This window comes from Solanum dulcamara, chromosome 6, assembly GCF_947179165.1.
Source record: "Solanum dulcamara chromosome 6, daSolDulc1.2, whole genome shotgun sequence".
Classification (NCBI taxonomy): domain Eukaryota; kingdom Viridiplantae; phylum Streptophyta; class Magnoliopsida; order Solanales; family Solanaceae; genus Solanum; species Solanum dulcamara.
Window position 1 is genome coordinate 24,479,707 of NC_077242.1, and position 25,070 is coordinate 24,504,776.

Genomic DNA, 25,070 nt, shown 5'->3' on the forward strand with positions numbered 1-25,070 from the left:
AATTTTCTTTAATTTTTTAATTAATTAATATTATTTATTTTTTTATTTAATTAATTAAAAATCCTGATCCGTGACCCGATCTGTTTCTTTTTTTCCCGGATTAATTTAAAATATTTCCCTCCGTTTTTCCAACGAAATTTTTCTAAAAGGTTGCAACATTGTCTGAAAAGTTGCAACCTTTGGCAAACATTTTTCCAACAGATACCTTTTCAAAAAGAATGCAAGCAGGCTATATATATCTGTTAATCCTTAGAATTGTTCCTTACGAAAATTTCTGATAAACAATCTTCTTCTTTTTCTTTTCTGCACTTTCTAAAAACTGTGTGATATACTGCCTTCGAGTGGTTTTCTGTCACCATAATTTGTTGTACCGCTATTCTGGTGAGTAAATCGTTCTATCCTGGGAGGAAAGATTTCAAAACCTTAGGTATATTGAGGGGAATAATTTCCTTAAAGACACACTGTACATTCAGTGGGTTCGGTTTCTTGTTCTTACATAATTTTTTCAGACACTATTCTTATTTTTTGTTCTGGTTCTGTCTTTTATTTCAGAATTTATTGTTGTTGTTTCATCGTTTGTTTTCAATACAGTTTACTAACAATCTTAAGGAAATTAATGTCATTTTTTTTCTGATTAAACTGTATTCTGTTTTGGAGACTAAAACTTGTGTGGTTTTCTACTTTGTATGAAATAAATATTCTGACTTGAAGAATATAAAAACTTCATTGGAATATTAAATTTCGTACTTGTACAATGATTTGAAAAGTATAAAAACTTCATCGTTGTTGTAAAAGGCCTGATATTTTGAAATATTAAGACAGTTTGTCTATTTTGACAGTGAAAAGAAATGGCAAGTGAAACTGCTATTATTTCTGCGACTGTTGCTGCAACAAGCCGCACTATTATGCCACCAGCGAAAAAATCAGAGAAATTTTCTTGAGCCAACTTCAAAGGATGGCAGCAAAGAGTGTTTTTTTTGGCTTACCACTCTTGGTATACAGAAGTTCACCAACGAAGATCCTCTTGTGTCTGCTGCTGATATGTCGACCAATGAAAAATTTATGATTACTGAGGCATGGACACAGGCGGATTTTCTATGCAAAGGCTACATCCTAGGTGCTTTGGATGATGATTTGTACAATGTCTACAATGCTATGAAAACTTCTAAAGAACTGTGGGATGCACTTAAGAAGAAGTATAAGACTAAAGACGCATGTTTGAAAAAATTTGTGGTTGCCAAGTTTCTAGACTATAAAATGATAGATAGCAGAACCGTTGGAACCCAAGTTCAAGAACTTCAACTTATTTTTCATGACCTTATTGCTGAAGGCATGGTGGTTAATGAAGCATTTCAAGTGGTTGCAATGATAGAAAAGTTGCCTCCTTCGTGGAGAGATTTCAAAAATTATCTAAAGCACAAATGCAAGGAAATGAAGTTGGAAGATCTTGTGATTCGTCTCAAGATTAAAGAAGATAACAAAACAACCGAAAAGAAGTCGCGTGGAAATTCAATGATTATGGGAGCGAACATCGTTGAAGATGCTGCTCCTAAGAATAAGAAAAGGAAGAAACTTTTTGGAAAGAATAAGGAGCAGAACAAGAAAAAGTTCAAGGGCAATTGTTACAATTGTGGAAAAGCTGGCCACAAAGCCCCAGATTGTCGTCCCCGAAAAAGGACAAGGGGAAGGGACAAGCCAATATAGTGGAGAATAAAGAAGGCATAGATGATCTGTGTGCAATGCTATCGGAATGCAACCTGGTAGGAAATCCCAAAGAATGGTGGCATGATTCAGGAGCTACGTCGCATGTTTGTGCAGTCCGTGAAGCCTTCGCTGCTCATTCACCTGCTTCACCTGATGCGACTATCTATATGAAAAATTCTGCAACGGCTAAGGTTGAAGGATATGGTAGAGTATTTCTGAAAATGACATCCGGTAAGGTGGTGACGCTAAACAAAGCTTATCATATTCCAGAAATGCTAAAGAACTTGGTTTCTGTCGGTCTTCTTATCAAGAATAGATTCAAGTGTGTTCTAGTTTCAGAGAAAGTAGTTGTTAGTAAGAATGAAATGTATTTAGAAAAAGGCTATCTCACTGAGGGTCTTTTCAAACTAAATGTAATGGTTGTTGATGATAATAAAGTCCAAACTTCTTCTTACTTACTTGAGTCAAATAATTTATGGCATTCACGTTTAGTACATGTCAATCATAAAACCTTGCAAAAACTGATTAACTTAAATGTATTGCCTAACTTTGAGTGCAATAAATCAAAATGTCAAATTTGTGTTGAATCTAAGCATGCTAAGCATCCTTATAAATCTATTGAAAGGAATTTCAGTCCCTTAGAATTGATTCACACAGATATTTGTGATATGAAGTCAACATCAATTCGTGGTGGAAAAAAGTATTTTATAACTTTTATTGACGATTGTACTCGATATTGTTATGTGTATTTGCTTAATAGTAAGGATGAAGCAATTGATGCATTTAAGCAATACGAGAATGAAGTGGAAAATCAATTGAACAAAAAGATAAAAATGATTAGAAGTGATAGGGATGGTGAATACGAATCTCCTTTTGCAGAAATATGTTTAGAATATGGAATTATTCATCAAACTAATGCCTGCTACACACCACAATCAAATGGAATTGCGGAAAGAAAAAATCGAACATTAAAAGAAATGATGAATGCTTTATTAATAAATTTTGATTTACCACAGAACTTGTGGAGGGAAGCTATCCTTACAGCTAATCGAATACTCAACAGGGTGTCCCACAGCAAAACACAATCTATTCCATATGAACTATAGAAAGGAAGAAAATCCAACTTGAAATATTTCAAAGTGTGGATTGTGTTTTTATTGGCTATGCTACAAAGAGCGAAGCTTGTCGGTTTTTGGTTCACAAATCGGACAATTTCGAAATTCATATTAATACGGTAATTGAATCAGATAATGCTGAATTCTTTGAAAACATTTATCCGTATAAAATAGAATGTGAGTCCTCAAGTGAAAGATTTAAACGACCGCGGGAAGAACTAAAGGAAAGTAAACCTACCGAAGAGGATCCAAGGCGTAGCAAACGTCAAAGGATATCTACTTCCTTTGGACCAGATTTTGTGACATTCTTGTTTGAAAATGAGTCTCAAACATTTAAAGCAACAATGTCTTCTTCTAATTCAATATTTTGGAAAGAGGTAGTCAATAGTGAGATTCAATCAATTTTGAATAACCATACATAGGAATTGGTTGATCTTCCTCCTGGAAATAAACCTTTAGGATCAAAATGAATTTTTAAAAGGAAAATGAAAGCTGATCGCACTTTTGACAAATATAAGGCAAGACTTGTGGTCAAAGGATATAGACAGAAAGAAGGCCTTGATTACTTTGACACGTATTCGCCGGTAACAAGACTAACATCTATTCGGATGTTAGTGGCACTAGCAGCCATATATGGTCTTGAAATCCATCAAATGGATGTCATGACGACTTTCTTAAATGGAGAATTGGAGGAAGAAATTTACATGGAACAACCTGAGGGTTTCGTAATTCCTAGTAAAGAAAGGAAAGTGTGCAAACTTGTTAAGTCACTTTATAGACTTAAACAAGCACCTAAACAATGGCATGCGAAATTTGACCACACAATGTTGGCAAATGGATTTAAGATTAATGAGTGTGACAAATGTGTTTACATTAAAAATACTCCAAATCATGAAGTCATTGTTTGTTTATATGTTGATGACATGTTGATAATGAGTAGAGATATTGCAGATGTGAATGCTACAAAGCATATGCTTGCTAGCAAATTTGACATGAAAGATTTAGGGGTTGTTGATTTGATCTTAGGAATTAGGATCCATAAAACTCCACAAGGTCTAGCATTATCACAGTCATATTATATTGAAAAGATACTTGATAAGTTCAAGTATTTAAATTTCAATGTTGCAAAAACTCCAATTGATGTAAGTTTTGCACTTCAAAAGAATGAAGGTGAAAGTGACTCACAATTGGACTATGCACGAGTTTTGAAAAGTTTGATGTATATTATGAATTGTACATGACCAGATATAGCATGTGCTATTAGCAAACTGAGTCGATTCACGAGTAGTCTCAATCAAACTCATTGGATGACAATGAAACAAGTATTGGGATATTTAAAACACACCCAAAATTATGCTTTGAATTATAATAAATATCCCGCAGTAATTGAGGGATATAGTGATGCAAACTATATCACCGGATCATCTAAAGTTAAATCCACGAGTGGATATGTTTTCACTGTTGGTGGAGGAGCAGTATCTTGGAAATCATCAAAATAGACATGCATCTCCTGCTCTACAATGAAATCTGAATTTATAGCTTTAGACAAGGCTGGTGAAGAAGCAGAATGGCTCCAAAATTTCTTGGAAGATATTCCATTTTGGCCCAAACCTTTGGCACCTATATGTATACATTGTGATAACCAAGCGGCAATAGGTAGGGCAAGAAGTGTTATGTATAACAAAAAATCGCGTCACATTCGATGGCGACACAATACTGTTAGACAACTACTCTCTAGTGGGGTTATCACTATTGACTACATAAAGTCAAGAGATAACATATCAGATCCACTAACAAAAGGCCTATCTAGAGAGGCGGTTGAAAGATCATCGAAGGGAATAGGGTTAAGGCTAAGGACAAGTCATCATGGCGGTAACTCTACCTAGTAGACTGGAGATCCCAAGAACTAGGTTCAAAGAGATCAAACAAAGTTATGAATGGCGGTTCAACATTGTCAAATAACTCAACCCATTCTTATGATGATGACAATGTTCAGAAACAAGGATAAAACCTTAAGGCTTTTTAATGAGTTAATAAAGCATTAAAGTTTTGTAATGATTATCTAAGTTTGGCAGAAAATGACTAGATAGTGTATCTATAGGACTACACGTTTAAAAATCACCTATGTGAGTGTGAAGTATAAGCCACTTCAAGGGGAATGACTGTAAAGGCCCATTCTCTATGCATTCACGAAATCAGGTGGTGTTCATGGCTGAAATGAACACAACCGTGAGAACCATAGATGGTTGAGGATTAATTGTGTGACTTATGTTGTCTAGTTATACAACAAAGTTCAACGGTTCAAAGATATTGCATCTACCGATTGATCGAGTATATCCTATATAAGTTCACTATGGAAAATTCAAAGGAAAACCTACTTATCCAGATGCAATTAATCTTTACTTGTATATCACACTTATCTATGTATTCCTTTATTTTATAGCCATTCCCCATTCATGTGGGGGATTGTTGGGTTTAATTGATATGTTGAATGGGAAATGGAGGAAAAAGAAATGGAGGGAAAAATGATTTGTTCTCTCTTTCTTTATGAAATAAGCATTTATCCCACATAGGTGGTGGAAAGAAAAAATCTCCTACTTAAAAGTATAAGCACTTTTTCATGTTGCTAAAGGGTCAAGAAGAGGGTCTCCCCTCGCGCCATCGTCGTCGTCGCTCGCCTGGCTCGACTATGGCTATGGCTACGGCTTCGGATTCGGATTTGGATTTGGATTTGGATTTGGTCAATTGATTTGATTGATAATTTTTTTGGACCAAATTTTCTTTAATTTTTTAATTAATTAATATTATTTATTTTTTTATTTAATTAATTAAAAATCCTGATCCGTGACCCGATCTGTTTCTTTCTTTCCCGGATTAATTTAAAATATTTCCCTCCGTTTTTCCAACGAAATTTTTCTAAAAGGTTGCAACCTTATCTGAAAAGTTGCAAACCTTTGGCAAACATTTTTCCAACAGATACCTTTTCAAAAAGAATGCAAGCAGGCTATATATATCTGTTAATCCTTAGAATTGTTACTTACGAAAATTTCTGATAAACAATCTTCTTCTTTTTCTTTTCTGCACTTCCTAAAAACTGTGTGATATACTGCCTTCGAGTGGTTTGTTGTCACCATAATTTGCTGTACCGCTATTCTGGTGAGTAAATCGTTCTATCCTGGGAGGAAAGATTTCAAAACCTTAGGTATATTGAGGGGAATAATTTCCTTAAAGACACACTGTGCATTCAGTGGGCTCGATTTCTTGTTCTTACATAATTTTTTCAGACACTATTCTTATTTTCTGTTCTGATTTGTCTTTTATTTTAGAATTTATTGTTGTTGTTTCATCTTTTGTTTTCAATACAGTTTACTAACAAGAAAAATATTCCAAGTAGCCTTTGGCGTTTTTGAGCATGAAAGATTTTCCTAAAAACCTTACAAAATTATCTGTAGATAGGATCTCTGTGTGTGACACTGAAAGTTGAAATAAGAAAAGCACATAGTTGATGGCGTTACAGTAATTTTGTGTATATATGTTCTAAATTAGGATGATAGGTGTACCCAAGGGGATGGCTAAATCGTAAAAGATAAACAAACCTAGAGATCAAAATCTGATAAACATTTTTATATGATACATATGATTAGGGGTTGTATAGCAAATCATTGTATAAATTAGCCGAGCTTGATGCAATCTGATTAAGATAAATATCGTTTTAAATTATAGAGATTCAGAATGAGAGTTAAAGGCAATTGATATTTTCAACTCTGAATACATTAACATCTTAAACTTTATCACTAAATTTTATTTAAATTAAATTACTCCCCATTTTAGTTGAGTTTCTAAGCACGTGATAAAACATTTTTAAAAAGCTTATGTGCATGTTTCCAAGTGAGAAAATAGGAGGTGTTAATGCATGTAGACAATTATGCTTGAGAAAATGCACAAAAAGCTTTTCAAAACTGAGTGTGAAGTGGCTAACGGGAATATTTTGCCATGTATTTCGGAGCTCAGTTGACATTATCTCCAGTTCGAGGGTTAAAATAAAATTTACTCCCTTTATTTCACTATATTAAAATTATTTTTTTATTTTTACTTGTCACTTTTACCTTTCAAAATATTTTACCCTTAACATTAATTATTTATTTTTCAAAACTTAACACTTAACTTCAATTAAGATGGATATTATGGTAAATACTTATATTAATTATTGTTTTTAAGGGCATGACAGGGTGATGATTTGTCATCATTTAGTAGTAATTTGAATGAAAGTTTCAACATCTGAGGGGCCCTTTTGGTGAGAACGACATTGTCATTAAAAGCCACAAAATGTTTTAATCTTTCAAAAACCAAAAGGAGGAAACTCAATGTGAAATTTAGCCGTTAAATGCCCACATATCCCCTCAACGGCCATATTCATACTCCCTATATATATATATATAAAGAAAACACCAAGTATTATCACTCGTACAAAACAATTCATTAATCCTTTCAAAAATGACTTCTTCAAAGCTAAGGCGTTCTTGTTCCTTCCCAATTCTTCTACTTTCCTTTCTTAATTTCATCCTCTTTATTCTTTCTGCAGTCTCTGTAGCTCCCATACTTTTCCTCACAACTCCACCAACTTCACTTGGTTGGTCTTTCCTCATGGTTTCTGCCATTTCAATTCTTTCTTGTTTCATTGGTTTCTACTCCCAGCTAACTCATTGTTGTTTCATCACCCACCTCTCCCTTCTCATGGCATCGTGCATCGGACAATTACTTGGCATTTTAGCCTTGTTCACAAAGGAAAAATCGAGTCTTTTGATGCTGAAATCACCAAGAGACCCAAGAGAAGCAAAGGTTTTGGTGAGATTGGAATGTGGGGTTTTTATGTCCATGTTTGTGATGCAATTAGGAGTGTTGATTCTGACTTGTGCAGTGCAGAGTTGTTGGGTGAGAGATTATGAAGGTCTTGAGGCAGAGAGAGAGGCATGGTCAAGGAAGAGAAATCAGAGAATTGCAAAAGTTCAACAAGAGTCCATGGCAAATGCAAACAAGATATCTGAAATGAAAGCTAAGGAGTTGGATGATAAGATTAACAACAAATATGGACAGTGGATAAAAAATGACTTTGAAGGCTAAATATGCATTCTTGTTCTGATGATGTTATTGAGTCACTACTAGGTGGCTATATCTGCGATTTCGTGATTGCGTTTTATTCGTGTAAAGCCTTGTTACAATTTACTTTTATCTTGATGTAAAATTTGTGCCATTTAATTATGCACTCGTTCAAAATTCTTCATTTCCTGTGGGTTCAGAGATGCTAAAATAGTATGCTCATAATGAAACTTTTCAGTCATCACACTAGATAGAGTTTTTACTCCGAGTTTTTTTTTAATTCAATTACCGGTAAGTTCTGCGTACATACTACCCTCCACATTTTACTGGGTATGTCGTCGTTGTTGTTGTTGTTACCTAGATTAAAATCTGGGTCTGTTGTATTCAGCAAACAGGGGTAGAGGGGGACTGAGCCTAACCTCAATATAGTACTGTCAAGCCAAAAGAAGGTGGTGATATAATATCATCGAAAACACCAGAAAGCACAAAAATTACAACTTTTGGGCTCAAAAACTATGTGCAGACTAACTAGATAATGTAAAAGTTCGTCTTATCAACTTTTGTTCTAATACTGCCTCTTGTTGAGTTGAATCAATCCCTTAGCTTGTCTTGGTAGCTGGATGAATGACTGGAACATGTTATTCTGCAAAGATATGGAAGTCAGTTTTGCAAGAAAGTCAGCCACTTGATTTTCCTCTCTGTAGCAGTGATTCACTTGCACACCATGAAAATATTTCAAGTTGACAATTCTGTCTATAATATGTTTCAGTTTTAAGTTAGTGGAGCCTCCATTGTTCACCATGTTGGCAATAACTAGTAAATCAAGTTCCAAAATAAAATTAGTGTGCCTTTGAAGACACCACCATTTCATTCCAAACTCCGCAGCCAAAGCTTCTGCCATATTACTGCTAATACAAGGTACAATAAGGGAGAAATCCATGATCAGATAACCACTACTATCCCTGACTATACCACCAATATCAGCTCTACCACTATCATTAAGATAGCTCCCATCAGTGTTGATCTTAACAGTGCCTTCTTGAGCTTTTTTTCAGATAACTTTAGTCCATTTTTGGGTCAATGTAATTTAAGTTGTGGACAGTATTTGAAAGTACTGCTTTTATGTGCCAAATGATCTTATATTCCATGTTGTTGTGCAAAATCTTTCTATCATTGCCATATCTACAAGCACATCGTTGCTTCCAGATTTTCCAACATATGAAAATGGGAGCTATTTCAACATTGGTAGGATTTGTGCTCCACCAATTCTTGAATATGGTGATTAGAGGCTGGTCAACATATTGTATTCCTAGGGAGTTGCCAATTGCATTCCAGATCTTTATGGCAGCATCTCCTTCAACAAAGGTATGGTGCATTGTCTCGTCCTGTTCAATTCTACAATAAAAACAGCTTGTAACCTGATTAATTCTCAGTCTATCAATCACATCATCAAAAGGAAGCTTTCTTTTAAAAATTCTCCAAGTTAAAAAGGATATTTTAAAAGGAACCTTGTTATGCCAAATGTTACCAAGAAATAAGTTACTCTGTTTTGAGGTTCTAAGAACTTACCAGGCAGAGTTGTTTGAAACATGACCATCCTCAGACGGGTTTCATATAGGAAAGTCGGAGGAATTCTTATTTCTTATAGAAATGGTGCTAATCAGTTGAATAATATTATTAGGAATGATATTACTAAGCTTGTTAAAATTATAGGAGTCATTAGTAAAGAAGTGACTAACAAGAGTTTTAGTAGACTTACCTGGGCCTTGAAATAGATTAGCTAAGGCCTCTTTACCTGTCCAGTTGTCCCACCAAAAGCTAGAATTACCATCTTGAATCTTCCAAAGAATGTGAGGCGCAACTTTTTTCTCGAGTTCATCAAACTTTTGCAAGTATTATAATCAGTAGAAGTAGGAGCTTTTTTCATGGGGTGAGCTCTTATACAATATTTGCTCTTTTAAGGAAATCAGCCCAAAGAGAAGGGTAAGTTCTAAATCTCCACCATCTCTTTAGTGTGAGGTGTTCGAGATATCCTCCATTTTTCTGAGTCCTATACCACCTTTTTTCTTAGGATAACACATCTTGTCCCAAGCAATCCAGTGGTATTTATTCTTTCCTTCACTGGATCCCCAAAGGAAGTTTGCAAGGTGTTTCTCCATGAGTTCTAAAGTCCCTTTAGAAGGATTCATAGCCGATAGTGTGTATAAGGGCATAGATTACATTACATACTTGATCAGAAGATTTTGGAGTCAATTGCGAGTTTACGAGCTTGATAAATATAGAGCGCATCCAAAAGAATAGAATCAGTAAATTTCCTTTTTTTCCTCCATAAGAGAGCATCCTGCTTTGCCAACCATTCAATTTTTTAAGAATTTTGGCCAACATGAAGTCAAAATAACAAATCTTTTTTCTTCCAATGCAAGTGGGACATCCTAAGTAGGTGAAAGGAAAGCTCCTGTCCATGTAAATCGTCATTCTTCTCATTATATTGATTCTATGAGGAGATGTGTTAGGAGTAGTGATGAAAAAACTTTTATCCTTGTTGACTTTTTTCGTAGATGCTTTCTCATACCTCCTAATATGTTTTTGAATCAGTTTTATAGACTTGTTATTGCCACCAGTGAAAATCACTATATCATTGGAATAAGCAAGATGATTAATGATAGGACCATTGGGATTCATACTGAAAGAAGAGAAATTGTTGTCATAGATAAGGTTGTTGAGCAGTCTGGTTAGTATTTCCGAACCAATGATGAACAAAGATGGGGACAAAAGGTCCTCTTGATTTATTCCTTGAGTCGAGGTGAAAAAACCAATTTTATTACCATTCATTAAAATAGAATACCACACATTAGTAATAATCCTCATAATAATATTGAGCCATTCATCAGAGAAACCAATATTTTTCATGATAGCAATTACAAAATTCAATGACATCCTGTCGTAGACTTTAGACATATCCAACTTCATAATCATGTTACCCCCTTTGTTGTGCTTCTTGATGCCTTCAGAGATTCCTTGAGTCATGAGAACATTTTCAATAATCAATCTTCCTTTTAGAAATCCACTTTGATTCTGAGAAATCAGCTTATCAAGCAAAGGATTCAACTTGTTGGAAAGGATCTTGGAGGTGAAATTGCTTAAACTGATAGATCGAATGTCAGACAAGCTATTAAGAGAGTCTGTCTTGGGTATAAGAACCAAACAAGTATGGGTATAGTATTTGGTAAAGCTTTTCCCACGAAATAAAGTTTGTACAGAGTCATTTATGTCATTTTGAATGATATCCCAACATTTATGGAAAAACGTTTCAGTGTAGCCATCAGGACCAGTAGTACTAGATGCACTCATACTAAAAAAACAACAGATTTAATCTCTTGTAAGTCAGGCATGGCAGTTAGGTGATTGTTATCATCTTCAGTAATGCATGGGGTGATAAAATCCAAGATGGTATAATCATTAAAATGGTGAGGAATATTAAAGAGTTGTTCAAAATGGTGTACAACAGCTTTGGCAATCTTGTCATTACCTTGAACCCACCTGTTTTTGTGATTTTTGATTCTGTGTAGTTGAAGCCTTCTTCTCCTGTCCCTAATCAAGCTATGAAAGTACTTAGTATTATAGTGTCACCCTCTTCAAACCAAGTGGCTTGAGATTTCTACTTCAAAATATTTTCCTTCATGCTCATCCATCTTATGTATTTAGCTTGGCCCCTATTAAGGTTTTCCTTGCTCATAGTTGTTTCTGACATCATATTCTTCTAAATCAATCATCTTATTCTCCCATTCATACACGTGATCAAAGACGTTGCCTATCACCTCTTTTGATCATTGACTGAGTTTCTTGCTGAGAATCTTGAGTTTCTATTGTAACCTCCACATAGGATTACCTGGAATATGAGTATTCCAAACATGTTCCACCACTTGTCTGAAGGAAGATTGATCAACCTAGAAATTCAAAATTTTAAAATATTTGATACCATTTTGAGAGTTGGTATGACACTTGAGTAAAAAGGGCCAAGAGATGTTTGATAACATTGGATTGATAGCACTAAGCCCACTCATCATTTATGAAGGGCTTGTCTAATCTTTTCTAGATTCTCTTTCTTGGTCTCCAATTATTGCACCAAGTATATTTGGGACCATGGAAACCCAAGTCAGATACTTCACAAACATCTATACACTGACTGAAATCAAAACTTTTGGACATTCTATGGGGTCTCCCTCCTAGCTTTTCATTAGTATCCAAGATAACATTGAAGTCACCGCTAATACACCAAGGTCCTTGTATCAACTGACTAACTCTTTCCAGATCCCTCCACAAGTCTTTCATCTTGGAAGTTGTGCATTTAGCATAAACAACAGTAAAGTACATGTCTTTTTCAATATTGACGTGATGCATTTTAATAGTAATTTGTTGCTCAGAGTTACTGATCACTGTAGTGTTCAGATTTCCAGTCCAGAGAAGCCAAATTTGTCCATTAGAGTTGGACATACTATGATGATATCTTAGATATCTCATGTACCTGTCAATTTTGTTCATGTTCATGAAAGGTTCAAAAATAGCAACAAATTCCACCTTGTTAATGTTGATCAGATTTTTTAACCTGAGATAGACACTTTTGGTTCTCACTCCTCTAATATTCCATAGAATCATTATATCATATATTATTAAAAATCGGAAGCTTCCATCTTTAAAGTTGGATATTATTTTGTCCCTTCACTAAATCAAAATCTAATTAAATACTAATATTTTAATCACTAAATTAAATACTAACATATCATATTCTATTTAACTACTTAATTACTCCCCTTAATTGCAGAGTCATTCACTGTATCAGATAAAAAGCCAATTGCTTGAACTTCTCCGGTTAATACATTATTTTCCCTTCATTTTCAACCATAATCAAATAATGTTATAAAAATTGTCTAATTGATTAAATAGTAAAAATTGTATAGTAGTTTTTAAAATAACTTCTCATAATAAATTAAGTCAATTAATCATCAATATAACGTAACAATCTGTACTAAGAACTAAATACCACCTCGAAGCTCACAAAATTAAGAGATTTTCTACTGCTCTTAATATCTCATAATAAATTGGATCTTTTCAAATATTTCTAACATCTCATAATAAATTGAGTCTTTTCAAATACTCTTAACATCTCATAATAAATTAAATTTTTTCTACTATTTCATTTGATTAAAATTTTCAAAATTACTTGAGCCATGTTCACAGAAAAGATAAGCTGATGAAGTTCCCTCTTTTTTTTTTTCTTTTTCTTTTTTTACTTTTGTTTGACAAAATAATGGTATCCTCCGTTGGCACGATTAAGAAATTGGTACGTTCATTTTGCTTATCATATATATCACCAACAAACTATGTGCACTTGTATAAAAATTAGAATTTCTTTTATTTTGTATTTACTAATTCTTTGAACTGTTTATGTAGGCTATGCGAAAATGAAAGATTCTACTAATCATCATAAGAAAGACATATATAGATTGACTATATTACCATATAATTCTATATATAAACACATTAATTAATACATATTTTATTATATTTACAAATAATTTTCAATATAAAATTATGCATGTGCAAGTTTTGTTTTATATAATAGTAGGGGACAACCAAAAAACTAATAGCATTAAACATGAAAAGTAGAAAATATTTGATGATTAGTTGGAAGTTTCCATGAATTCTGCAAGCACCAAGCAAAGCTCCCCAAACATTGGCATCAGACTCAATTAGGCATGCTCGATCTCTTAAATTGATAAGCCTCGAGAAGTTGGGGTGGTCGTCCTACCATACAAGCACATTCCTCCTTTTCTCTTCAAAACTTGAATAAAGGCCATGCTTCTATTAGGCAATCTATCAAAAACATATTTTGCATGGATAAGTGTATTTGTGATTGGAACATTAATTGCATTCCATGAAATATCTTTATTGTAGCGAAACCAGGATCATTATGCAGCAATTATTGCATTCGATGAAACATTTACACTATGATCCTTCATTTCATCAAACAAGTACGTGGCCACATCACAATTGCCATAGAATGCGTTAACTTTTGTCGTGAATCAACATTACCCAAGCAATAGCATTACATAGAGAGTACTAAAATCATCTAATTAAGTAGAGCCATTCTCAACAATTCCATTTTGTATAAACACATTGTTTTCAAATCCATGTTTAACTATGTTACAATGTAATTCTCTACATGCTTCCACAAAGCAAGACTCAAGTACAAAAGGAAATTACCTAATTTTGTTAATCAATAGACAATCAAGTCGTTGTAGTATAGTGCTAATTATTCCCGTCTATCCGGCAACGGCAACGGCAACGGCGTTTCTTTTTATTTTTCAACCACCTCACTACATTAACACTGTTATTCTTTGAAAAACTCATTTAGAAACTGTAGCGAATTAAAATATGCTGTATTTGTTATGAAAGAAAAGATTTTTCACAACAAATGTTCATATTAATACCAATTTTTAAAGTGAATGCAGTTCAATGTGATGTATTACCATATGTAGTGCTCCATTATTAACCGTACCACATTCGATTTGGTATCAATAGTAGTATAATCTACTATGGTTAATACGTGGGTAAACACTATCACACAATTAATGATACGGTTCTTCATATTAGCTGGGATGTTCTTCCACATTGTGTAACATTTACAATTAAGAGGGTGCATAAGATTTTTTCACTTAAGATCATTTGATAGTTGGTTTGGAGGTGAGTTGTGCTGGTATTAAATCATATATACAAGTAACATCTAGCTGGTTAGAAGGTAAATTATTCATGTATATACTAGACACAAGCCATCCAATTCCAACACCAGAAAACGACAACATTATAGTTCACAAAATAATAAACAACTTTTTTCATTAATTCAGATTAAAAGTATGTTCAATAATTCAGATATGGGAAAATGTTCTCCATGAGCATGGGAAGTTTCCATTTGACATAGCATAACCACAAAAGCTTATCTAGTCTAGTTTCAAAAGGAAGTGAGGGGGGAGATTATGACTTCTGGCATTCACAGAGGATACTAACTCCATTTTTAATAATTTTAACAAAATCATCATACTAAAGATGGTAATGCTGAATATCGTAGCGGCCCCAGCTTCAGAGAATCTGGTGCCTCAATGCACTGTAGTATCGGAGTCCCCTTCAATCCAATGATCTGAACTTGGGAATTTGAGTGCCCATCCAGAAAAACACTAGTAACCTGCATATTCCACATGCCAAAGTTAGTTGCATTGAGTGCTGCTTAACTACATCTTCAACAGTCCAAGATGTTTAAAGGATTGAATGCAAGGGAAATGCTGTAGTAACAATTATAGAGTCAAAATTATCAGAGAAAGTAAAAGGAGAAGAACTGCAGCATAGAAGAAACAAATGGCATCAAACAAAAAAATGGGATGGACCCTCTACACTTGTCCACTTAAATACCAAGTTTTTGTCTGCAAGCAAAGTTCGAACAAGTAACGTGCGCCTAATACACACATCATATCATGTGTTGCACTCTTCCCACTAGACCAAAGCCAAGCCAGTTCAAATGGAACCTAAGATGAATGGACCTCAATTAAATGACCTACTTTACTTCAATTGACAGAATAGTGCACTAGAGGGTATGAAAGGATTCAAGGTTACAAAAACACAACGTAAAAATTGTACAAGCACGAGAAATTCCTATAATTCTACATATTTGAGAAAGTTGTCATTTGTCTTTGATCTGTGATACGAGCGTGTGCCTTTCAACACTCCCTGCTGTCAGTCGAGGTACAGGAAGATATTTAGGACATTACTGTGTCTTTGAATGATTAGGCAAACTCTAGGGAGATGAGCAAAGTAAGTTTCGCATTTACCAAACTAAACAGAGCATACCTGAGAACAGCCAAACAATTTTAGTACTTCCAACGATAAGCAGTTATCAACAATCAATCCCAAGGCTTCATTTGTCAAGTTGCGGCACCAAGACAAATCCAGATTGATCAAATTTTTTGAACATTTGGCTAGAGACATTGCAGTGTTGTGTGAAACCTGTAAAAACCATATAAAGACGTTGAAAAACCATATAAAGACGTTGAAAAACTAAGATTCCTCGACTCTTAGTCTGGCAATAATCCATTGACCTTTTGGATTAGCAAATTCCATGTACCCAGAAAAAAATGGAAGAGGAAAACTGAGGTCTACAAATGAAAACGGAAAATCTGCCAGTTCAGATTACAATCCCAAGGTTCCGTTTGCTAGTTCTCTCAAAATATATATTTATTTGATAAGTTAATGTTGATTTGTGTGGAAACAAGAAAGTGGTAGATCACCACAAACGTGGCTGGAATTGTGTCCCTTCAGATTGTAGGGAGTCTTTAATTCCACTACATTGTCAGGAACACCTACAGGCTTCCTATTACACCAAAAGTTGCTCTCAAAATATATTTGAATAGTTGTTATATCTAAGCGAAGTTCACAACATGCCGTAAAGAAATCAGTTCTAGATAAAATGGGTAATCTCACTTGTGTAAAAAACAATACTTAACAGCAAAACTGGATACTAAAAATCATTAGAATCTATCTCTCAATTAATTAAAATGTTGATCTAAGCAAATTTTAGCTGGCTTGATCAACTAAAATTCAGCAAAGAGAAGCACAATCAGAACCCATAACACATTTTCCTACGACCACACAAACACAATAAGAGAGGCAATGAACACTGCATGCTGTCAAGTACCTTATTGACACAATTGAGAGACAGTTCCTTCAAAGACGCCCCACTAGTCTCCACATAAGCAGCAACAGCTTCATCACTGCCATTAGTAAAGATAAGAATAAGCTTATGCCACTTCCATTTTGGTATTTATGAATTCAAGGAATGCAGAACATACTATCAAAAAGATAGTAGTTCTTTTTTCATATTTTGAAGAATGCATACTGCAAAGATCCTATATATAGCTTGACACATAGAATGCCTACTGAGAATAAATCTATTCTAGGCCTTCAAACATGACATATCTGTCAAATAAATCTGAAACCAAGCACTTTGATATTTTTTTGACAAATTGCTCTTAAGACATAAGCAATTGACATTCAAGAAAAGAACAAAACGCTACACAAAATGATGATGAATATTGTAAGCAAAAGATTACGGCTAAAGACACTGCATATGCTACAATTAGAAAAAAAAATTATCTACTCAATTGCTATATTTTGGAAACCTGAATGCATTGCGACAGAATTTGAGATTATCAACTTCTCTACAACCAGTGGCAAGATGTCCAATTGCAGAGTCTGTCAATTTACACAAGTCACTCAGGTCTATAGCGCGCAATCCAGGACAGTTTTGTGAAATATCTTTCAGAGAACAGTCAGTCAATTCCCTGTGTCAGATTCAAGGAACAAAGACAATCAGTATCAGTCAAATTTCTCTGTGGAGCTTCACTGATGACGAAAACCACTTACATGCATCCCTTCAGAACAATCTCTCTCAGACTCTGACCTCGATGAGTGACAAATTCTTTAATAAAAGCATCACACACAGTCTGGATTCCAGCTACTGATAGAACTTCCAAATGTTCTAGCTTTAGCAATGCTGGCAGAATAAGCATGGGATCTATTGCTTCACAATTGTCTAGATATAACTCTCTCAGAACTGATCCCAATGAATTAGATAAACAGCTAATTCCATCACATGTCAGCAAAGAGCACTGGCTAAGATTCATTGACCTTAAATTAGGTGCTGCGGAGATGATCACCTTCAGCCCAGCATCCGAAAGACGACATGCACCTTTCAAGGATAAGGTCGTCAATGCAGGGAGATTGTTTGGACAACGAGCTAATGTAACCAATAGGATATAATCTGGCATACAGCGACCACACTGATCCAGTTGAAGCACCTGGCTCCACAAAGAAAACATTTTGAAGTTCACCTATCAGAACTAACATATCATTGAACTATTACTACATATGCAAGCAAAACTGGACTGGAGAGACTGAAGACATTTAAAGTAATATAATACAGATCACACGAAGAGGAACACCTAGGACAAAATCTGAAAGCTAGGGGAAAAAGGAAAATAACCTTGATTTTTATGAATTTTAGTTCCAACATCAATGTAATCCTTAAGGCCATAGTTAAGCTGAGATATGCTACTGAACATGGTCCATTTGTGGCTCCTTATGTAAAAGGAAAGTACTTATTCCTTTAGTAGCATTAATAAGTATCATATGTAGCTTTGTATCTATCTATCTATACTTCTTTTTCTTTTTTTTTTTTTTTTTTGGGGGGGGGGGGGGGGGAGGTGTGTGTCTTGCTTCTACAATAACTAGATGAATAGTATTCATACAGATTAAAACTATGTTTGCCTCCTTGAATGAGAGGTGAAAAGGAAGGAAAGAGAACACAACAATCTACTTCCCTATGCTTAGTATTGATAATTTACTTCCAATCATTTGGTATGCTTGTAATATACTCATCACTTCCACCCAGCTTTGGAGAGATTGAGAATGATGATGCAGAGTAATGCAACCCATCCACTTTTACTTCATGTTTTCTAAAATTCCCTAACCAACCGAGGAGGAACACAAATACTTTCACTTACTCCTCCAATTATTCCTTTTTTCACTCCAATCAAACATAGTAAGTAACAGGAAAAATTAAAACTCACCACCAAGTTGTTGGTGTCGCATCCTTCAAAGCTCTGTGTGAACTTCTCCTCGTTCAACCATGAACAATCCCTTATGCGTATCTCTGTAGGAGATCCACGGATAAGAAGTTCAAAAAATTGATACGTCATTTCCCGAGAGTCGCACAGTGACTGGCATATCTTGTGCCTAAGTGCATCAGGTACACAATCAAGTGAAGTGATTGCATCTGCATTCTTCACTAAAATGCCCATGCATAGGTCTTGTAGTGAGGGAACCACCAGCTTTCTAGATTGGCACTGCTGGTTCTTTTTGGGAACCCATACCACTTCAATCTTACTTTTCTCAGATTTACTCTGCTGCTGATGCTTGATGTTTGTTTCACGATCTCTAATAATCTTCATAGCAGTTGAAAATGGACCAGGCCAGTCTTCTATTTCTTCGTTCTCCATTACCTCCTGTGGAATTTCCTCAGCAGCCTCATCAGCGACATTGGTCTCCTGTTCCGCTTGAGAGGAGAAATGGGCAAACCTGGAAGCATTTCGCCTAGCAATATCCCTAAACCTTTCTCTATGAACTCTTCTTGTAGCAGTTGCACTGCCATCGGTATCTGCAACTTGCTCTCCATCCTGAATTGTCAAATTAATAGCTCTTGAAACGATTTCATCAACGAGTTTCTCTGCCCTGTGCTTGGATTTTCCTTGCACTGTATCAACAGCATGACGCAACTCATAGACAGCCATCACTTTTTTTCCCTTTTCCTCTCTACTAAGCCTCCTTGTCTTTGAATCACGAATTTGCAAAGTGGCAGCTTGTCCATCACCCTGAACAGCCAGATCTACGGTTTCTGGCAAACAGGCAGACTGAGGTACCGTGTTCTCAAATGAAATCCCAGATGCTACCGCTGATTCCAATTTCAGTGAATGAACCACTGGCAAACTCTGTTCAGAAACTGGACCTTTAGATTTCTCTTCTCTGCTGAATCTCCTCCTCTTAACACTAGAAGGTTTAACTGAACTTGTCCATAACTTATGGCTGGAGCCATCTGAACCGCAACTGTTTAACATTCCTTCACTTAGCTTTCCATGAGACAACTTCTCATCACAATCATTCTGAACACTTCCAGTATCGCCGACAGAGCCACCACTGCATTCTTCAACTGCTCTCTTAGAGATTTTCTTTCCTGACCGCAAACTCAAAAACTTAGTGTCCCCTTCTCCCTGCACTTCCATTCTTGTCCTTTTATCCCCTTTCCCCTTTTTAACATATTCAATTCTTTCCTCACTGCAGGCTGAATTTTCTATATCATCAGATTCATTATGTAAAACCCCAAAATCCTTATCATCTTCATCCAAAGCCACACTTTCTACACCAACGTCACTCTTCAAGCTCTTGCCAGTATACCCATTATCAATTTCAAAATCCTTACACTTTCCTCTATTACTCGAAATTTCGCCAATTTCGCTCAAACCATTTTTAGAAGCCAATCTCAAACTCCTTCTTGTAGCAACACGAGGAATGTCACGACTAGCCGAAGAAGGAGAAGTGGGAGTCACGTCACATAAAGGCTGTACGGAAGTCTCAAGAGATTTCGATGGAGTTGCCGGTTCCAATACATGATTTTCTAGGGTTTCAGAAGAGACTTTAGCCTTAGATGCGGCCGGAGTCACCTCGCGAGACCTTAAAAGCGTCATTATCTCTTATATCCTCTGATGTTAATGAAACCACAATGAGCCAAAAAAACAAAAATCACAACAAGTATATATCTATATCTATCTACAATACAAAAGTGAACACAACGAAAGAACAAAAAATTCAAACTCAGTAGTGAGATTCAGAAACTTAATAAAGGAAGCTTTTGTGTATATTGAAGGATAGAGTAAGTTGAAAGTTACCAGTGACGGTAGAGGAGACTGCAATGGAGGAACAGTGAAGTGACACTGTACTGAAGAAGACGATACCGGAAAAAAAGAGTACAGTAGTGAAAGAAATAATTGAGCGGTTGAGGACGGCGGGAGGTTTTTCAGGTTTATTTGGAAGCTTACCGGACACGCTTGTTGGGATCACTTCGACTTTCCCGCCATAAGTATGGGTTGGGCTTTCAACATATTCGCTCAATCAGGCCCAACTCATTATAGTTTATAGATAGTAGAAACAGAAAATTGGCTATAGTTAGCGCCATTTTTTAAATTTTCTATCTATTAAACATTTATACCACTCAAAGTTTGTATTATTACATATTTTTTGTTCACATGGAATGTGAGTGTAATACACTCAAAATCAACGGGTGAACACTTCAAAATTATCCAAAAAAAAAATTATTGTTATTAACTAGTGAACTTATTTGTGCTTCGTGCGATCATAAAAGATGATAAAATACAAGTAATTTTATTAAAATATATTATAAATTGAAGAGGTATTGATTTCTTAAAGAAAAAAAATATTTGGTTAGTAGTTAGCGAACTTCCAACATAGTGATAAGTTAATATTTTGAATCAAGAGAAATTATTAACTTGCAACAACCAAAATTTATTTAAAATACAAAATAAAGAAAAATTATAGAGTAAATACCACCAAAAAATTACAACATCATACTTACGACCTTAATCACTATAAAATAGAAGGAAAAAAAATATGAAATCAATGCACAATCTTCCAAACTCTTATCGACATTCATTCCCACAAGCCGATCATCATTCAATAGCCTTCATCTTATTCTTCAAGTCAAACTAAGCATGAATATAATAAGTACCGAAAAAAATTACAACTCAAAAAGCTAATGTAATCAATTCTACAAAGTCTTACAATATCATTATTTATAAGTATTACAATATGGAATACCAAATAATATCATCCATATGATTATTAATTATTTTAGGGGCTATGATAATAAAAAATTATGAAAATAAAGATCATTATGTTTTACATTAAAAAATGTGAATGAATGGTTAATTGACATACTTATTATTTTACAATAAAACAAAAAGAGGTAGGAGCAATTGTCAAACAATTTTAAAAAATAGAATTCTTAGTCAAAGATTATAATAAAGATGGAAAACTCAAGAGACTCAAAACATTATTGTGTACGTAGATTCTAGTATTGTTTAAAGAATGAAGGTTTTGTAATTGAAAATTCATAGAGAAAAGAATTATTTATTTAAACTTGTTAAGGAAGTAAAAAGTCTAAAAAGGAGTAAAAAAAATTAACTATGTCCAACAAAGTCATAAGTTACTAATTTGAACTAAAAGTAATTATAAATTTATGAAAATCAGAAATTCATATAAAATACAAAATAAAAGAAATTACAGAGTATTTATGAAAAACTAAATAATGCAACATCATTCTTATGTTAAGAAAGTAAAGACCCAAAAGGAGAAAAAAATATAATGTCCAACAAAGTCATTCGTTATTATTTTGAACCAAAAGAAATTATAAACTTATGAAAATTAGATTATTCATATAAAATACAAAATAAAGAGAAATCATAAAGAAAACATATGGAAAAAGAAATAATGTAACATTATTCTTACAATCTTAATCATTAAAAATAGAAGAAGAAAAATACAAAAGCAATGTACAATCTTTGGAGCTCTTGTGACTTCTTCAATCTAAAAAGCAAAAAACATTATCATTCAATAATGAAGTCCATCTTGGATAATGCGTCAAACTTTTAAAAAGTAATTACAAATGCAAAAATATAATTGATAGGAGTATTGAAAAGAGAGAGAGACGTGGCAATGGATACCGTTCTCGCACCCGAGCCTGCAGTTGGTAGGTCAAATCCCTCTGTCCAAGTGATTGAGTTGAAGCTTTGGGCAGTGCAAGAGAAATCATAAAAAAATGATCGAATCTTCGGACGCCCCGAAAAAGATATGAGGTGCCTAGGCTAGGTTTGGTAATATCCAAAACAAATGAAAAGAGATCGGGGTCGTGTAAGTGTTACTTCATGCTTAATTTGAATCCATATTCCACATTTGCATTTAGTTTAACTACATATATTCTGTTATGAAAGCTGATGTTCCACTTTGTGGGACCCATTCAAAAGGGGGAAAATTGCCACCACTTGTTTTCTTTATTTGGCTATAAAATAGCCATATGAATTATACCTTGCGAGCAAATATTAAGAATTCTCTAAATTCTCTCTCTTGCTCTTACTATTTCTTTCTTAATTGGCTAAGTTAGTGTGCTTTATAAAACGTTATCAGCACGAGACTCCATCACTTTGAGCTATTTTTAAAATGTAACAAAAGGGTAAGAATTTTATTTTCTTAAAATATCTAATATCTCTAAACTTGAATTTGTTGCTCTTGATATATCTGGAAAAGGCTACTCACCATGGGAACTAAATGCCGAAATACACCTAGAATCAATGGATCTGGCAGACACCATCAAAGATGACAATATGACATCTAGTCAAAATCGTGCCAAAGCCATGATATTTCTCCGCCACCATCTTGACGAGGGTTTAAAATTACAGTAACTCACATTAAAAGATCCCCTTAAACTATGGAAGAATCTAAGAGAAAGATATGACCATCTGAAGCTGGTCATCCTTCCACAGACATGTCATGATTGGCTCAATCTTAGATTAATGGATTTTAAAAATATAACTGAATATAATTCTGCCTTATTTAGAATTATAGCGCAGTTAAATTTATGCGGAAAAGAAATCACTGAGCAAGATAAACTTGAAAAAACATACTCCACATTTCCACCAGCGAATATACTCCTGTAGCAGCAATATCGCGAAAAGAATTTTAAAAAATATTCTAAATTACTTTATCACCTTCTTATTGCTGAACGCCACAACGAACTTTTAATGAAAAATCATGATAGTCGACCCGTTGGTTCTTCCTGAAGTGAATCAGACAAACTATAACCAACGAAAAAAGAGGTTATGGCCCCATTCGTGGTCGTGATCGTGATCGAAGAAGAAATTATAATCATGATGCTCTTCTGGCACCGATAAATGATCAACAATATAAAAAGAAGAGTGAAAAGCAAGATTCTAGACCAAAGAAAATTCACAAAGTATATGTCATAGATGTGGAGGTATGGGGCACTGGTCACAGACCCGTCGGTCATCAAAACGTCTGGTTCAGCTATATCAGGAATCCTTAAAGAGGGCAGAAAATAATCCAGAGACAAACTTTATCTCTGAAGATAATATTGAGCCTATAAATTTTTTTTTAAAAAAAAGCCTATATATCTGGATGTATCTGATTTCTTCAATTTTTCAGAAGGAAATATGAATATTGATAAGCCTAATAATATTTAAATAATTTTTTTTATTTATCTGTACTAAATAATATGTTTATATTTTTTTAGTTCATGTAAATAAATAAAATTTGTATAATGAGTCATGTTTTAACTCTAAAGTTTACCTTATTTCTTTTTGAAGAAAAATATGGATATGCCTCAAATTTTGTTTGGATCAATAATCAATCATAAGGATATTTATGTAATTGATAATGGAATGACTCATGTCATTTTTAAAGACGAAAAATATTTTTTCTACTTGCTTAGAAGAAAAGCAAATTTTACTATAATTTTTGGTGATTCAAAAATGATTGAAGGATTCGAAAGAGCTACTATATTTCTGCCTAAGGGGAAAAAAATTGTTATAGATGATGCACTATTCTCTTCTAAATACCCAAGAAACTTGTTAAGTTTTTAAAGACATCTGCAGAAATAGATATCATGTTGAGACACTAAATGAAATGAATATTGAATACCTTAGTATAACCAAGAGTGTCTCAGGCCAGAAATATATTTTAAAAAAATTACCAACTTTGTCGTCTGGCCTATACTATGCAAAAATTAATGCGATTGAAGCATATTTGATCGTAAACCAGAAGTTTACTAATCTAAATATGTTTGTGTTCTGGCATGATCTAATAGGTCATCCTGAATCAATAATAATGAGACGAATTCTTGAAAATTCAACTGGACATCCGTTAAAGAACCTGAAGATTCTTACGAATGATGAATTTTTTATGTGCTGCTTGTTATCAAGGTAAATTAATTGCAAGACCATCAACCCTGAATGTTGACATCGAATCTCCTGGCTTTTTAGAGCGTATACATGGAGATATATGTGGACCTATTCATCCACCTAGTGGATTGCTTAGATATTTTATGGTCATAATAGATGCATCATCAAGATGGTCTTATGTGTGCTTATTATCATCTCACAACCTGGCGTTTGCGAAGTTATTAGCACAAATAATAAGATTAAGGGCGCAATTCCCAAATTATCCAATTAAGGCTATTCGCCTTGATAATGCCGAAGAATTTACATCTCAAGCTTTTGATTATTATTGCTTATCAATTGAGATAAAAATTGAACATTCTTTTGCTCATGTTCTTACTCAAAATGGCCTTGCGGAGTCATTTATTAAGCGCCTACAATTGATAGCAAGACCTCAACTAATGAAAACAAAATTGCCGATTATTATTTAGGATCATGCTATCTTACATGCAACAACACTTGTACGTCT

The 25,070-nt window shown here is 34.4% G+C and overlaps 2 protein-coding genes across 2 annotated transcripts; one reads left to right on the plus strand and one right to left on the minus strand.

Annotated features, from left to right (window-relative positions):
- Window positions 1–7,292: 7,292 nt before the first annotated feature.
- LOC129892160 (uncharacterized) lies at window positions 7,293–8,160 on the plus strand. Its single transcript, XM_055967714.1, has one exon. The coding sequence runs from the start codon at window positions 7,314–7,316 to the stop codon at window positions 7,938–7,940; it is 627 nt and encodes a 208-aa protein (XP_055823689.1). The 5' UTR covers window positions 7,293–7,313; the 3' UTR covers window positions 7,941–8,160.
- Window positions 8,161–14,784: 6,624 nt separating this feature from the next.
- LOC129893228 (uncharacterized) lies at window positions 14,785–20,551 on the minus strand. The gene is made up of 7 exons (XM_055968729.1): window positions 20,465–20,551; window positions 18,593–20,278; window positions 17,388–17,821; window positions 17,144–17,305; window positions 16,660–16,735; window positions 15,816–15,971; window positions 14,785–15,156 (listed from the first exon to the last, which is right to left on the minus strand). Exons 2-7 carry the CDS (start codon window positions 20,261–20,263, stop codon window positions 15,010–15,012), a joined length of 2,646 nt encoding a protein of 881 aa, XP_055824704.1. The 5' UTR covers window positions 20,264–20,278; window positions 20,465–20,551; the 3' UTR covers window positions 14,785–15,009.
- Window positions 20,552–25,070: the final 4,519 nt, after the last annotated feature.

Coding starts and splice junctions, on each gene's coding strand:
- LOC129892160 (XM_055967714.1), top strand. CDS start 7,314: ATGACTTCTTCAAAGCTAAGGCGTTCTTGTTCCTTCCCAATTCTTCTA.
- LOC129893228 (XM_055968729.1), bottom strand. CDS start 20,263: ATGACGCTTTTAAGGTCTCGCGAGGTGACTCCGGCCGCATCTAAGGCT. Junction 15,972..16,659: donor CTCTCAATTGTGTCAATAAG/GTACTTGACAGC, acceptor TGGTTTTTACAG/GTTTCACACAACACTGCAAT. Junction 15,157..15,815: donor AATTGTTTGGCTGTTCTCAG/GTATGCTCTGTT, acceptor TGGAATATGCAG/GTTACTAGTGTTTTTCTGGA.